General features: G+C 40.4%; 1 protein-coding gene across 4 annotated transcripts in view; it reads right to left on the bottom strand.

The window, feature by feature from the left end:
* Window positions 1–805: 805 nt before the first annotated feature.
* LOC120024542 (ephrin type-A receptor 7-like) overlaps window positions 806–16,384 on the bottom strand; it is a 109,389-nt gene continuing 93,810 nt past the window's right edge. For 2 of the 4 annotated variants that reach the window (XM_038968821.1, XM_038968823.1), the window contains exons 9-17: window positions 15,889–15,944; window positions 11,673–11,798; window positions 11,045–11,230; window positions 9,422–9,483; window positions 9,044–9,253; window positions 8,570–8,719; window positions 4,171–4,364; window positions 2,479–2,634; window positions 806–2,194 (exon numbers count right to left, since the gene is read on the bottom strand). In XM_038968821.1, the coding sequence (XP_038824749.1) occupies window positions 2,080–2,194; window positions 2,479–2,634; window positions 4,171–4,364; window positions 8,570–8,719; window positions 9,044–9,253; window positions 9,422–9,483; window positions 11,045–11,230; window positions 11,673–11,798; window positions 15,889–15,944 (1,255 nt within the window). In that variant the 3' untranslated portion in view covers window positions 806–2,079. The remainder of the gene's footprint in view (window positions 2,195–2,478; window positions 2,635–4,170; window positions 4,365–8,569; window positions 8,720–9,043; window positions 9,254–9,421; window positions 9,484–11,044; window positions 11,231–11,672; window positions 11,799–15,888; window positions 15,945–16,384) is intronic. The other 2 variants (XM_038968822.1, XM_038968824.1) reach the window with 1 other exon arrangement.

Genomic DNA, 16,384 nt, shown 5'->3' with positions numbered 1-16,384 from the left:
GTGATTAACATACGAAGGGCCAGGTAAGTTAAGAAAAAAAGCCTAGAAAACACTTTTATGCATGTTACATCACTCTGTTTGCCTGGAAAGGTTTGAGCAGAGACACATTAATAAACATGTGACTAGCTCTCCTGACCAGCTAGGGCTGGGACGGTATGTGATTTTCACAGTATGAGCATCATAATAAGGAGTATCAGGATTTTCAATATATTATGATAATATTAGTTACTGTAGGTACCTTGCACCGAACTGAACGCCTGCAAATCTAGTGTGCTGCAATGGAAAGGATGATGTCATGACTAATATGTGCGACTCTCCGCTGGTTGAATGTCATTTCACTCCACTGTAACAGCCATATATTCCAAACATACTCATACTCTGTGACATTGTTATTAAGTCATTAGCATGTCACGGTATACCATTTCGTAAGTGACATTACTATTTCATTATTTGATAACTCGGTATTCCGGGGTACTGTACCAATCTATCCTCCCAGCCCTATAATCCAGGTAATCTTCAACTGGAAAAAGGTCAATACATATTCCTTTTTCCTGTTGGTGACAGAACGTTTCCAAAGAATGTTCCCAGCACAACTGATATTTCTGTAAAACCTAGCACCATAAAATCTCAGAGGACCATTTCCACCTGGGCTAATTATTGCTCTGTTCAATATTCTACCCTACACTGACTGTGTTAGCCATCACTGTACATGCACTTGATTTGATCTATTCAAGTTCAGGATGACAGGATACCACAAAGAAAAAAGGGAACTTGTCCATCCAACCTTACAAAAGACTGTCTCATTGAATCGCAAAAAAACTAATAATGGGAATAAATTAGTTTTAAGGGAGAATTACTTGTAGAAAGTACATACACAGCCTTTCATAGATTCACCCTCCACAACTGTATTCACCAAAATAGGAAACCATTTGCTGCAACAACAAAAAATATGTTTGTTTCGGCATTTCAAACCCTTTGCGGTGGATCAAGTCTCTTTAAGTTTCAATACAACCTTTCTATATTGCTGTCTGGTAACGTTCAAATAAATAATTAAACAAAACATTTCAGATTGAAAGTATATTGGACAATAAGGTAAAATGATTAATGTGATAAACATAAACATTGCCAATTTGATGCTTGATATTAGATATAAAAGTTGTGATCAATCTGAAATCGATTTGCCTTGTTGGTGTCATACTGTTTCGCAATTCCTACATACAAATTTGAAATGTTTTCATTATACAACGAGAGCATCTGTCTCCAGAAAAATTCATACAACAAGCCACTCCTGCAAGCTTGAAACAACCAAGTGAATACTACTATCCTTGAAGTCACTGATCTGAGGTGCAGGATACCATTTCCACTTCAAAAGCATCAGGGAGAAAAAACACAACTCACTGCAAACAGTTAAAACAGGCAGTAGTGTCTCAAGACAAACTGGTCAAAGTACCTCTAAATCATCTCCACCAAAATGTTCAGACACCATATTCATCCTCCCTGTCCTTTTGGATGGGAACGTTTACCCTGTTGTCAAGTCCAAAATAAAAGGAAGAAAAAATTGTAACGCGAAAGAAAAATGTTAGATTACTGTACGTATCACACCATATCACTGTGCCTTCTGAAACTAACAAAATGAACAAACTAGAATAAAAAATATTTTAAATAAACACTGCAAGGGAAAAAAGTTTCAGGGGGATTTTTTTTCTTTTTTAAGTGAAATCCATTTTCATGGTGCCCTCCCCCCAAAAAATTCACAAGGTTAAAAGAACAAGGTAATATGGATAAAACTCCTTTTCCAAAGCTCCATCTCTATTTGTGGTTGAGTTTCTCAGAGCGGCATCATGTCCAGGGAGTATTCTCTCAATCTCTCCTTAGTACCCGTTCTAAAGAGGGGTTAAATCCTTTGCCAAGGAACAAAGGAATGATTTTAATTCCGAAACATCCGGAAAAACAAGAGTCAGACACAGGAGACGACGTCACGTCACATGATTTTTTATGATTATCCTGGGAAGTTCTGCCCTAGCGCTGCTCTAGATAGCTCTTTGCCCCCCTGTCCACAGGGGGCACTGTAGTCTATCATCACACCTGGATGCCCGTGCCGTGGAGATTTAGCATCTGGGCTCTCATAGTCTGTATGTTGCTCATGATCTTCTTCTGATGTCCCACTAAAGTGATCCCCAAGCTCATCACATCCCTGCAAGACAAGACAACCAATCATAAATCACAGCACTGTACCACAAAGATGCTCAAAACGTCTCATGATTTATAGCACTAGGTATTTCATTAAAGGAGAAATGGAGGATAAAAAAAATACATGTAAAACTCGACAAGCTTGTTCATGAATCAAAATGATGAAATTTAAATTCAGTTCGGGCATATCCAAGGATATTGAATGAGAAAATAATTATAAGACAACTCTTCAGAACTGGCTATGGTGGCTTTGGCATCCACAAGTGTTTTAAAGTTCAGGTTCATTACTCGATTGACATCCTGGCCACAGATTCCAGTGAGCTGTAGCCTTCGGCGGTGAAGTTGTCTTTGTATCTCTCCATCTTGATGGCCTCCAGCCACTCCCCCACCGAGCGGAACGACGTGAAGTCTGGTGTGCTCTGATCTAACAGGGGACTAATCGGTCTGTGGGATGAGCAAGACAAAGACATTAACATCTTATGCAAAAACATTCCCACAGCAAATACAAATTCAGCTAGAAACAAAACACAAAGACATCCCGGGGTGCAGTAAATTGCAGGTGAAAAATAAATTAACACATTTTTTACACTCCAATATCAAATTCAAAAGTGACTACGCCGTCTGATCCTCTTTTTCAGGCAAATATGTGTGCTAAGTAACTATCAAAAACCCTCAACATCAGTTGGATGGCAATTTTCGCTTCAAACCCCCACAAATGGCCACCAGTTTTTTTTACATTTTCAGGGGGGTTACGTTCTCAATTTCCCCCAGAGAGATTGTGTTCAGACTGTAAATATAATTAATTTGACAAATGTCACAGTGGGGTCCAGAGTTCCCACAGCACCTGAAAGTCCCAGGAACTCATTACAGGGATTGATTTAAAAGCCCTGCTATTGACCATAAAGCCATGGAAGCTGCTTTGGCTTATTGATTCTCAGGGATTTATCTTTCATCTGTGAACTCCTATGGATAAATCAACCACTGGATGCTCTGAATTGTCCACTAATGTAGTTCCATAGGAATGAAATATGAAGAAACAATACATACTTCCAGAGTCTTAAACAGATGTAGGATCTTAATTTGATCACTCTTTTGTTGCTGAGAATTTTCCTGCACCGAAGGAAATCTAGATGAGCTTCGTGATTGACATAAATTCACTAAAAACGCACAGTTATATTAACAATATAGCACTTTTCATGTCTACGTTTGGCTGGCTAATAGCCTAGTATAGACCAAGAAGGCCCGCACACTTTTAAAGCTCCCAATTCACCGCTTTATTGACAACGTTTCCAGCCTAAGCACCAATCAAGCAACATTGTGAACTAAACACAGGATTATTTTGCTGTGACAATATACAGGTAACTGCCAGAAAATAAAGGAAAAACAAAAATAAATTATCTTACTAGGGCATTGAAACAGCTTCAATACACCTTGGCATAGATTCTGTAAGTGCCTGGAACTCTATTGGGGGGATGTGACACCATTCTTCCATGAGAAATTCCATCATTTGGTGTTTTGTTGATGGTGGTGGAAAAAGCTGTTCAAGAATCTCCCATAAGTGTTCAATTGGGTTGATATCTGGTGACTGAGACAGACATGGCATGCGGTTTACATTGTTTTCAAGCTCATCAAACCATTCAATAACCACTCATGCCCAGTGATCCTATGGGGGCATAGCAATGGTAGCCAAAATAATGTCTTACCCAGCATTTTTATACATGACCCTAAGCATGATGGGATGTTAATTGCTTAATTAACTAAAGAATCACACCTGTGTGGAAGCACATGCTTTCAATATACTTTGTATCCCTCATTTACTCAAGTGTTTCCATTATTTTGGCAGTTACCTGTAGGTCAAATTAAGATTCCACATCTGTAGCAAACATGGTCAAATCTAATAAATGAAGCTGAAAATTCAATTTATTTCATTGGAGTTTTGTAGTGCTCAGTCATAGGGTTAATGAGACAAGCTTTCCTTACCTTGTGCATGTTCCCAAAGGGGTTTTTAAGGTATTGGGATTGCGAATCATCTTATCAAGGATGCCAACTATTTGATCAAATTTGGGTCGATCAGCCCTGTCTTTCTGCCAGCAGTCCAGCATTAACTGGTGCAGGCCTGGAGGGCAGTCCATGGGAGCAGGGAGGCGGTACCCCTCCTCTATGGCCTTTATCACCTGGGAAAGCCGAAACACAGGAGAGTCATTAGCACCACATTAACACAAGTCACCATTTCTGTCACGGCCGTTGATTGAAGTGGACCAAAGCGCAGCGTGGTGAGCGTACATATTCCTTTTTTTAAGAAACAATACAAAAACGACCGTGAAGCTTAAGGGCATAAGTGCCACAAACCAAGACAACTTCCCACACTGAAAGGAGAGAAAAAGGACTACCTAAGTATGGTTCCCAAACAATAGACAGCTGTCCCTGATTGAGAACCATACCCGGCCAAAACATAGAAATACAAAATCATAGAAAACAAAAACATAGAATGCCCACCCCAAATCACACCCTGACCAAACCAAATAGACACATAAAAAGGTCAGGGCGTGTCAATTTCCTACAGTTCATTACCATTTCATCCTCTAATCAAGATGTTTGTAAACAGGAAGTGTCAGTACATAAGTCTTTTGTGGTTCCCTATTTACAGACGTGGTACATCGAGGGGAAACAAGCCAAACCGGATGTTCATCGCTCAGTGTCAGCATGTTAAGATGAGGGTGAGACACAAGGACACAGAGTAGCAGGACCCAAATGAGGAGCTATTGAGAGTAGCACCCTGTATGTCCCTATATGGCACTGAGATTAGTCACTGGAAGAGCTGTTCCTGTCTGTTATAAAGAACCAATAGACATGATTGTAATTCATTTAGCCAACAGTGGCACTTTTTCCCTTTAGATGCATAATTTATACTGTTTGTCTCATCAATAGGGGGGCATCTGCATATCCTTAAAGCTACATCTATTCTCACTGTGTCAATAGTTAAAAACCAAGTCCATTGAAAGTCTATGGCGTGAGAACATTTAACATTAGGGGCAATGGGAAACTTTGATTTGAGACTCAACCGTCTCTTCCTCTATTCTAGGATTTATTTTCTGCAAATATTAATCTGTTATTCCTGTCAGGGCTATTCAACACTGAACTACGGAAGGAAAAGTGTCGAAACACTGAAACTGTTGAGGAAATGTAAATATTTCTCTTTGTGTATCCCAGAGGAGCTGTTTGCCAACATCTTGACAGAGGAACTGAAATCCCTGACATTGATGCCTGTCAAGCACTAAAATGGCCAATCATGTTTAGCATTTCTACCAGCTGATCGTTCAATCAGCAGGCTTCCCATTAGGAGGAGTTGAGAGTAATATAATCCTTTTTAGTTTTTTCTGCTGAGGAGAAGACTGTTTGTCCTATTGGATTATATCATCTTTAACTTTGCCAAGGGAGACAACTAACACTGGAGCATCTTCCAGACTAGTATTTGCAAACATTGGTGTATTTTGGGCTCCTGAGTGGCGCAGCGGTCTAAGGCACTGCATCTTAGTGCTAGAGGCGTCACTACAGACCCTGGTTTGATCCCAGGCTGTATCACAACCGGCTGTGATCGGGAGTCCCTTAGGGCGGCTCACATTTGGCCCAGCATCGTCGGGGTTAGGGGAGGGTTGGGCCGGGGTAGGCCGTCATTGTAAAATCATGATTTGTTCTTAACTGACTTGCCTAGTTAAATAAATGTTAAATAAAAAATTTAAAAATGTTACTACTTATAGATGTAGTATCTTAATTTGATCACTCTCATTCGTTCCTGAGTGTTCCTGTTCCTGTAAACTTGTAGTGTATTCTCAGTTTAAAATGGCTTCTAAAGTTTATTTCCACCTTAAACCTGATGAGGACAGAGGGCGCTGTTGTCACTTTGGGGGAAAAACGTGCCCAATTTAAACGGCCTCGTACTCAATTCTTGCTCGTACAATATGCATATTATTATTACTATTGGATAGAAAACACTCTCTAGTTTCTAAAACCGTTTGAATTTTGTCTGTGAGTAAAACAGAACTCATTTGGCAGCACACTTTCTGACCAGGAAGTGGAAAGTCTGAAAATGATGCTCTGTTCAAGGGCCTGCCTATAAATGGGCATGATACGTATGAGTATACATGCACGTCATACACCTTCCCCTAGATGTCAAGAGGAAGTGAGAGAAGAAAGGAAGTGTTTATCTTGGTCTGAGGTGGAATAAATCATCTTGGCACGACGAGTCATCCATTTTTTTTTTCTGGAGAGCGCGAACATGGACCTGGAATTGCCTTCTGAAAAGCCGTCGTTATAGGCGAATACTATCTCCGGCTTTGATTTTATTTGATACATGTCACAATATCATCGTAAAGTATGTTTTTTCAATATAGTTTTAATAGATTATTTAAATTTTTTCGGGACGTTACGCGTGTTGCGTTGTCTGTGTTTGTTGACGATGGGGAGCTTCGCGCCACTTGGCCAGTGTGCTTGCTAATTCAAGAGGGAAAAACGATGTTCTAAATCCAAACAACGACTGTTGTGGACAAAGGACCCCTTGTCCAACATTCTGATGGAAGATCACCAAAAGTAGGACCCATTTTGTGATGTTATTTCATATATCTGTCGAACTGTGTACTAGTAGTTTTGCGCCCAGGTTTTGGGCACTCGGTCGACATAACGTAAGCCTTATGTGGTAATGAAGATATTTTTAGAATTCTAACACTGCGATTGCATTAAGAACTAGTGGATCTATATTTTCCTATATAACATCTATTTTTTTGTAATGTTTATGAATAGCTATTTGGTCAGAATAGGTGAGAGTCTAATAGAAATATCTGCACATTCTGGGAAAAATAAGCTACATTAGCATAATGGATAACCACTGATTTCAGCTCTAAATATGCACATTTTCGAACAAAACATAAGTGTATGTATAACCTGATGTTATAGGACTGTCATCTGAGGAAGGTTTATGAAGGTTAGTGAAAATTAATATCTTTTGCTGGTTTATTCGCTAACGCTAACGTGCCTATTGCTATCGCTAATGTGCCTTGATGAATGAATGCGGGAGTGTGGTAGGCTATTGTAGTAAGCTAATATAATGCTATATTGTGTTTTCGCTGTAAAACACTTAAAAAATCTGAAATATTGGCTGGATTCACAAGATGCTTGTCTTTCATTTGCTGTACACGATGCATTTTTCAGAAATGTTTTATGATGAGTATTTAGTTATTCCACGTTGGTCTCTATAATTACTCTGGCTGCTTCGGTGCTATTTTTGACGGTAGCTGTGATGGTAGCTGCAATGTAAAACTGATTTATACCTCAAATATGCACATTTTTCGAACAAAACATAGATTTATTGTGTAACATGTTATAATACTGTCATCTGATGAAGTTGTTTCTTGGTTAGTTTGGTTGGTTCTTGGTTAGTTAGGTTGGCTTTGTGCATGCTACCTGTGCTGTGAAAAATGTCTGTCCTTTTTTGTATTTGGTGGTGAGCTAACATAAATATACGTGCTGTTTTCGCTGTAAAACATTTTAAAAATCGGACATGTTGGCTGGATTCACAAGATGTGTACCTTTCATTTGCTGTATTGGACTTGTTAATGTGTGAAAGTTAAATATTTCTAAAAAATATATTTTGAATTTCGCGCTCTGCCTTTTCAGTGGAATGTGGGAGGAGTTCCGCTGGCGGAACGCTAGAGTCAGACAGGTTAAAATATCAGACTTGTTTTGCCCAAATGAAAAATGTATCAACCACTACAAAACATATCCATTAATTCTAATCCACATAATAATTCACATTTTCAGTTGCTGCAAAATTGGATTAAATTAAGATCCTACATCTGTAAGTATCATCGTTACTGGTGTTTGAATCGGCGGCCAAACGCCTCTAAAGCCACTTTTGCGATCAGCATGATGAATAGCTATGCAATGTTCATCTGTTCCAATTTAGCTGAAACAAAGCAATGACTGCAGTTCAAACTAAAGGCTCTACATGACTAAGTAAATAGCTCTGGAATTATTGAACTCAGCTAATGGCAAATTTGGTTTTCATTATCCTAACTCATTAGAAAGGTTAAAAGCCGTTTTGAAGTCAGAAAATTATTTTGTATGCCAAGTAGCTACTCTTTCTTTATATTATCATATATACATTTTATGAATATCAATCTCTGATTAAAACGGAATCAATTAAAACCTAACAATCCACCTCATTCAACTCTGAATAGTAATTGTGGCCCATGTTTAAATCATTTATAAGAATTCTGTTAATTCTGTTTACCCCTGAGCAATATGGTAGCTAGTCCCTGAGCTAAATGTGAAACCTGACATGACATTTTGTGTATAATTGACTTCATGTAAGAGAGCAACTCACATCTTGATTGGACATGTCCCAGTAAGGCCGTTCCCCATAGGACATGACTTCCCACATGACAATGCCATAACTCCACACATCACTAGCGGAAGTGAATTTACGGTACTGGATGGCTTCCATTGCTGTCCATCGAACAGGTATCTTTCCACCCTGTTCAGTAAAATGCAGGTCAATGGCTGGAGTAAAGATCAAATTCATTATATCCTGCATCTTCCCCTAAAACATCAATCAAAATAGAGTTATAACTCTGCACACAGGGTCAGCAAAACTTGAAAACTTTCAAAGCAAAAACTCTACCACATAGACTGCATGCTTTGCATATTGAATAGCTAGCTAGCACAGGCATGCATGGGCATGCATCCATATTTTATACTACATTTTCATGCATTGGCTGTTGGCTGGATTTGAGTATCCAGAGAGAGCGCAAGGTGTCTAGGAAGGGAAAGTAATACGGGGCTGGCTTAATTGACTCACCGTTGTTGTGTAGACAGCCTCGGGATCATCGTCGATCACTCTTGACAGGCCGAAGTCAGATACTTTACATACGAGATTGCTGTTGACAAGGATGTTTCGTGCAGCCAGATCTCGATGGACGTATCCCATGTCAGAGAGATATCTCATCCCCGCTGCTATGCCCCGCAGCATTCCCACTAACTGGATCACTGTGAACTGACCATCGTGTTTCTGTACACAACAGAGGACAACCGTCAGATAATCAAGATCCAGTGAGATCCAGGTCACAAAGCTATTGCTTTTATTCATAGAATAAGAAGCTCTTATTTGGAACATATTGTATTATACATGTATAACTGGTAAGGGAGTTGCCATTTGAATGCATTGAAAGGTTCTCACCCTGAGGAAAGCATCTAATGAGCCGTTTTCCATATATTCAATCACAATCATCACCGGTTTTCCTGAAAACAAGGGTGACACTTTCCGTTAATTGACTCATAAATATGGCTTGCAAGTGTTTATTAATGACGGCCTGCTAAAAATACATTTCCGCCTCAGTGTTATTTTGAGCCGTTTGTTTGTAATTAAGTGTTAACATCTGCCCCTTATATTAGGCTGTCTAAATTAGAAAAAATAAAACAGGGAGCAAGGCTAATTCAATCAGATACTTCTCAATGTCATTCCTTTTGACTGCAGCACTTTCACATTGTATAGCTAGCAAAATATATTGTCAAATGTTCCTCTCATGTCTTCCTCTCGCAGTTGGTCTGGCAACTTAACCTTTTCACACATTCACGTTATTCACTAAATGTACAAAACATTAGGAAAACCTTCCTAATATGTGAGTTGCACTCCCTTTCACCCTCAGAACAGCCTCAATTAGTCAGGGCATGGACACTACAAGGTGTTGTTAGCAATTGATGTTATTCTTCAATAACACAAACTCCAAAGCAAATCAGGGGGAGAAAAATAGGTTTATTTGAGAAGGACAAATCAAGATGTTATGCTGGGAGGTAGATGTTCAGTCTCTCCTGTCCTCAGCTTTTCTCCACTGAACAAAGGAACAGGATGCCATTTATAACCCCCCACCCTAGCCTGGGGTTGACCAATCAGAAGTCCTTGCAGTACGACTGGGCCAATGGCCAAATAACAAGTATCCTGCTCCCGACTCAATGTACAGAACGTAGCATACGTAGCATACGTAGCTCTGAGTTCAGGACTGACATTCCACAGATTCTAAACAGCTGTTGAACTGAAGACCAACTATTTACATCGACAATTCCCTATTGACCATTAGTACTATATTTCGTTTATTACTCTCATCCTCTCATCCTCTAGGTTGTGTATTTATCTTCAAGATATTCTTATAGTGTCGAAAGCGTTCCACAGGGATGCTGGCCAATGTTGACTCTAATGCTTCACACAGTTGTGGCAAGTTGGCAGGATGTCCTTTTGGTGGTGGACCATTCTTGATACACACGGGAAACGGTTGAGTGTGAAAAACCCAGCAGGCTTGCAGTTCTTGACACAAACCCGTGCGCCTGGCACCTACTACCATACCCTGTTCAAAGGTACTAAAATGTTTTGTCTTTCTCATTCACCCTCTGAATGGCACACACACAATCCATGTCTCAATTGCCTCAAGGCTTAAAAATCCTTATTTAACCTATCTTCTCCCCTTCATCTATACTGATTGAATTGGATTTAACAGGTGACAACAATAAGGGATCATAGGTTTCATCTGGATTCACCTAGACAGTCTGTCATGGAAAGAGCAGGTGTTCCTAATGTTTTGTACACTCAGTTTATAATGACTGTAGCAATTTAACACATGAAATGCAAGCTAAAAACAAGAAATATTGACATTTTATGTGACCTTAAAGCATGGTCTTTGAGTGCACTTGCTCTAATTCCTTGCTAGAGCTTTACTCATGTGTGTGCGTGCGCGCGTGTGTGTGTGTGTATGCGTGTATGTGTGCGTGTGTGCATGCGAGTGTGCGTGTGACAGAATGCAGTCCTTACCTCTGGTCACCACTCCCTCCAGATGGACAACATTGGGATGGTCAAACTGGCCCATAATGCTGGCCTCACAAAGGAAGTCTCTCCTCTGTTTCTCAGAGTAGCCCACCTTCAAGGTTTTAACGGCCACTGACGTGTCCCGTTTCCCTGGGAGTTTCATCCGTCCACTACACACCTCCCCAAACTCTCCTGTGAGACAGATAGAGACATAACCTGTCATGACCCTTAAGAAAAACTAGCATTTCATGTTTTGACAAAGCGCTTAGTGTGTTTTCAGACAAAACAGCTGCGCTGCAGGACAAAACACATTGGAGTAGGACATCTTGTTCTGCTCTGGGGAGTGTAGCAGAGACACATAATAAGACAAGCTGTGGATATATAGATACTCTCATTGACTGCATCTCTAAAACTATTGTGGCAGCAATTTATCAGCTGTGAGCTGCTTTGCTATTGTCTTGCCTTTTAAAAGGTAGCAGGGCCACACATTAATTGCAATGAACTTTTCCCCACTATCAATATACAGTGAGGATAAACCGTATCCCCATTCAAGGTGTAAATATGTGGCTGTCATTATGATGTATGAGTATACGTGACTAAACAGAGAGAGCTGGGAGACACCAGCCAGACTCACCTGCTCCAATAACTCGCTCAATCTTAATGCAGGACGCGTCCAGCTCTTTGGCAAATTGATGGACAGCCCTGTTCGGGTCCTCGTAGGTTTCAGGGTCAATGTATGTTTTGGTGCCTGGAAATTTAACTGTAGAAAGGTAAGGGGATTACTGTTACGATTAAATATGCATACAGAGCACCAGGCTGGCCAGGCGCTTGACAGGCACACCATTACCAAGGGCAACCATTCAGAAGGAATTGCTAAACAGCCAGCTGATGGAAAGCATCCGTGTCAAAAGGTCTTTCTACAAACACCCTAAACCAGACATTTATTATTTTATGTTACTCCTTTATTTTCCTCCAATAGAAATGGAAACGTTATTATATTTTCTTCCTAACCTCCTCACAAAGGAGCGACAAGGATTTCAGCAGCCTGGAATGGGATTTGCTGCTAAAGTTCTCTGCTATACTGAGCAGGGTTTTGAGTTAGCTAAGTCTGTCAAGCTCTGCCAGTGAATTTCAAAGTCTGGTAAGGCAATCCCTGATATACTGTAATATGAGTCATAGAAGACAGTTATTTTCTTATGGTCTGTGACTTGATAACCTTCTGGATTTTGCTACCCAGATAATGGTGACTTTAGTTCTATCACAACTAGTACAATATTACGATTATAACACAATGATACTGGAAAGGTTCATACATATTCATGCGCACATACAGATAGATGTCACGATCACTGTCTTCAAACTCCCTGTCATAGATGAGCCAAGGCGCAGCGTGCTTATAATTCCACATCTTTAATAAAGTGAAACCGTCACAAAAAAAACAGGTAAACAGAAACCGAACGTGACGCAACCGTGGCGCACACAAACACACACAGAAAATAATAATTACCCACAAACACAGGTGGGAAAAAGGCTGCCTAAGTATGATTCCCAATCAGAGACAACGATAGACTGCTGCCTCTGATTGGGAACCATACCCGGCCAACAAAGAAACAGAAAACTAGAATGCCCACCCAAATCACACCCTGACCTAACCAAATAGAGAAATAAAAAGGCTCTCTAAGGTCAGGGCGTGACAATAGATGTATGATCTTAATTTGATCACTCACAATTAGCTGAGAAACGGAAATGTGTTATGTATTCAAAGTTTAAAAAGGCTTCTAAAGTTTGTAATTTCCACTTTAAAATGTCAGACTTGACTTGCCCTAACGAAAAATGTGGATTATAAATAATTCCATTAATTATAATCCACATAATAATGGATAATTTCTGTTGCTGCAGGATTATTTTCCTGCTGTAGCAAACTGGCTCAAATTAAGATCCTACATCTGTAGGGTAAAAAAAAGCCACTGCCTGAGAAAGAAGCGGTGTAGTTCTTCCCATGTATATAACACCACACTAATAAATTACACGGTTATAGTACATGAGTGTGTTCCACTGACCTAATTTGTTCATATCAAATTATACCTAATTATAACATAACCTGCCAACTTCAATACCACAAGCTATTTAATGAGATGCACATAGTGGAAGAGTAACACACAGCGAAAACACAGTACAGACAGAAACAAGGAAAACAGACACACCAAACACCATCATTAAATTACTAATCAGCTTCAGGCTCAATAATGACAAACAGAGATACTTTTTTGTAATATCCTCTGCATACATCCTGGAAAGCCATGTTGGCCTATCCAATAACATAAACACAAACACATTGTGTTCCAGCATGGAGCTCCAGCGATGGCAGCTGATATTCCCTCCAATCCATCCTATAATTGCTTTGTCCATCCAAGCTGTCACTGGATCTGATAGGGAGATATCTTACCACGACTTCCGGCACTAGACAGCGGACAAATTGGGCCTACATGTTGAATTCACGCACTATCTGGCTTCTGTCACCCTGGCAGTCCCTCTATTAGGCCCAACAACACACAGCGGAGCGCTCTTGTTTGCGTTTCCATCTCCCAGTGTTTTTAGCTGAAGGACCTGTGCCTTCCTGCAGCTTGATCTGTCAGGTACTTATCAGCCGAGGATCGCGAAACGCCAGCACAGCCCTCTTTCTACCACTGTGGCCATGTGACACGTTGAACCTTTGTTTCACAATCAGCAGTCTGCCTACAGCAGCAGATCATTTGGGCTTCGCTTGGGAAGATGTCTGTGGCTGCATCTCTAGGGGCATCGTTAGGATGGGGTGGTGTGTGTCCGTGTGTGTGTATTGGTTAAAGGAGCCTAGAAGAGGACCCTTGGGATAGAGTAAATATGTGTGTACATCTCTACATCTCTACTCCGAGTACCATCAGGAGGTCAACAGCATCCTCCTATCCTACCAAAGTGGCTGAAAAGTTGGGCCTTTACATTTTTTATGAAGAATTTTCTCTTTCAGCTCTGCCCTGGATCACTGTCTCTGACAACTCTTTTTGCAGTTTGCAGTTTGGAGCTAGGCCTCGTGTCCTCATCTCAATAGATGTGTCTATCAAATACCAACCAGATGCTACAGTTGAAGTCGGAAGTTTACATGCACTTAGGTTGGAGTCATTAAAACTTGTTTTTCAACCACTCCACAAATTTCTTGTTAACAAACTATAGTTTTGACAAGTCAGTTAGGACATCTACTTTGTGCATGACACAAGTAATTTTTCCAACAAGTGTTAATAACAGACAGATTATTTCACTTATAATTCACTGTATCACAATTCCAGTGGGTCAGAAGTTTACATACACTAAGTTGACTGTGCCTTTAAACAGCTTGTAAAATTCCAGAAAATTATGTCATGGATTTAGAAGCTTGAGTCAATTGGAGGTGTACCTGTGGCTGTATTTCAAGGCCTACCTTCAAACAGTGCCTCTTTGCTTGACATCATGGGAAAATCAAAAGAAATCAGCCAAGACCTCCACAAGTCTTGTAGACCTCCACAAGTCTGGTTCTTCCTTGGGAGCAATTTCCAAACATCTGAATGTACCACATTCATCTGTACAAACAATAGTACGCAAGTATAAACACCATGGGACCACGCAGCCGCTATAACGCTCAGGAAGGAGACGCATTCTGTTTCCTAGAGATGAAAGTACTTTGGTGCGAAAAGTGCAAATAAATCCCAGAACAACAGAAAAGGACCTAGTGAAGATGCTGGAGGAAACAGGTACAAAAGTATCTATATCCACAGTAAACGAGTCCTATATCGACATAACCTGAAAGGCCGCTCAGCAAGGAAGAAGCCACTGCTCCAAAACCGCCATAAAAAAGCCAGACTACGGTTTGCAACTGCACATGGGGACAAAGATCGTACTTTTTGGAGAATTGTCCACTGGTCTGATGAAACAAAAATAGAACTGTTTGGCCATAATGACCATCGTTATGTTTGGAGGAAAAAGGGGGGGGCTTGCAAGCCGAAGAACACCATCCCAACCTGTGAAGCACGGGGGTGGCAGCATCATGTTGTGGGGGTGCTTTGCTGCAGGAGGGACTGGTGCACTTCACAAAATAGATGGCTTCATGAGGGAGGAAAATTATATGGATATATTAAAGCAACATCTCAAGACATCAGTCAGGAAGTTAAAGCTTGGTCGCAAATGGGTCTTCCAAATGGACAACCCCAAGCATATTTCCAAAGTTGTGGAAAAATGGCTTAAGGACAACAAAGTCAAAGTATTGGGGTGGCCATCACAAAGCCCTGACCTCAATCCCATAGAAAATGTGTGGGCAGAACTGAAAAAGTGTGTGCGAGCAAAGAGGCCTACAAACCTGACTCAGTTAAACCAACTCTGTCAGGAGGAATGGGCCAAAATTCACCCAACTTACTGTGGGAAGGCTACCTGAAACGTTTGACCCAAGTTAAACAATTTAAAGGCAATGCTACCACATACTAATTGAGTATATGTAAACTTCTCACCCACTGGGAATGTGATGAAAGAAATAAAAGCTGAAATAAATAATTATCTCTACTATTATTCTGACATTTCACATTCTTAAAATAAAGTGGTGATCCTAACTGACCTAAGACAGCGAATTTTTACTATGATTAAATGTCAGTAATTGTGAAAAACTGCGTTTAAATGTATTTGGCTAAGGTGTATGTAAACTTTGTTGAAGTCAGAAGTTTACATACACTTTAGCCAATTACTTTTAAACTCGTTGTTGGACCCACTTCCTGTGAGGCGACAGGCAGGAGCATGCTGTAAATGAGATGTTTCAATGTGTGTGTGAGCTGATGAGGAAAGAAGGGACTCACATTGAAAATACAGCTCCTCGTCTCCTTCCTGGTCTGCCTTGCTGTAGCCACAGTGCCTGACAGGGAGAGAGGCGGAGGAACACACAATCAACTGATCGGGCCGAGGCAGAAGACTGTCTGTTTTACTAGAATCATAATGCAGCGCCACAATGCTGCAGGTAGATACAGCTGAGAAGCATGGGAACACTGTTTGGCTGCTGATGTTGAACTAAAGTACCCACCTCTGGTATTCCATATATATACTCTATAAAAGACTGTTTAGCAGTCCTTGTTATATGTGTAACATGCATGTATTGAATGCACCCTCGGGCAGGTAATTCGTTGTAAATGATTGTTCTATAGCACTGTACAAAATGGTTTGCTAACAAACTGAACTGATGATGGAGTGATGATTGACATGCAGGTTAATGTCAAATGGATATAGAAATCACATGTGTATGGCTCTACCCCCATGTAAGGCATGCTGTGATGAAATGCTATCCACATAGAAATGAAG

Source organism: Salvelinus namaycush, chromosome 29, assembly GCF_016432855.1.
Source record: "Salvelinus namaycush isolate Seneca chromosome 29, SaNama_1.0, whole genome shotgun sequence".
NCBI lineage: Eukaryota > Metazoa > Chordata > Actinopteri > Salmoniformes > Salmonidae > Salvelinus > Salvelinus namaycush.
The sequence above is the reverse complement of the archived record's forward strand: the minus strand, read 5'-3'. Positions and strand labels throughout refer to the sequence as shown.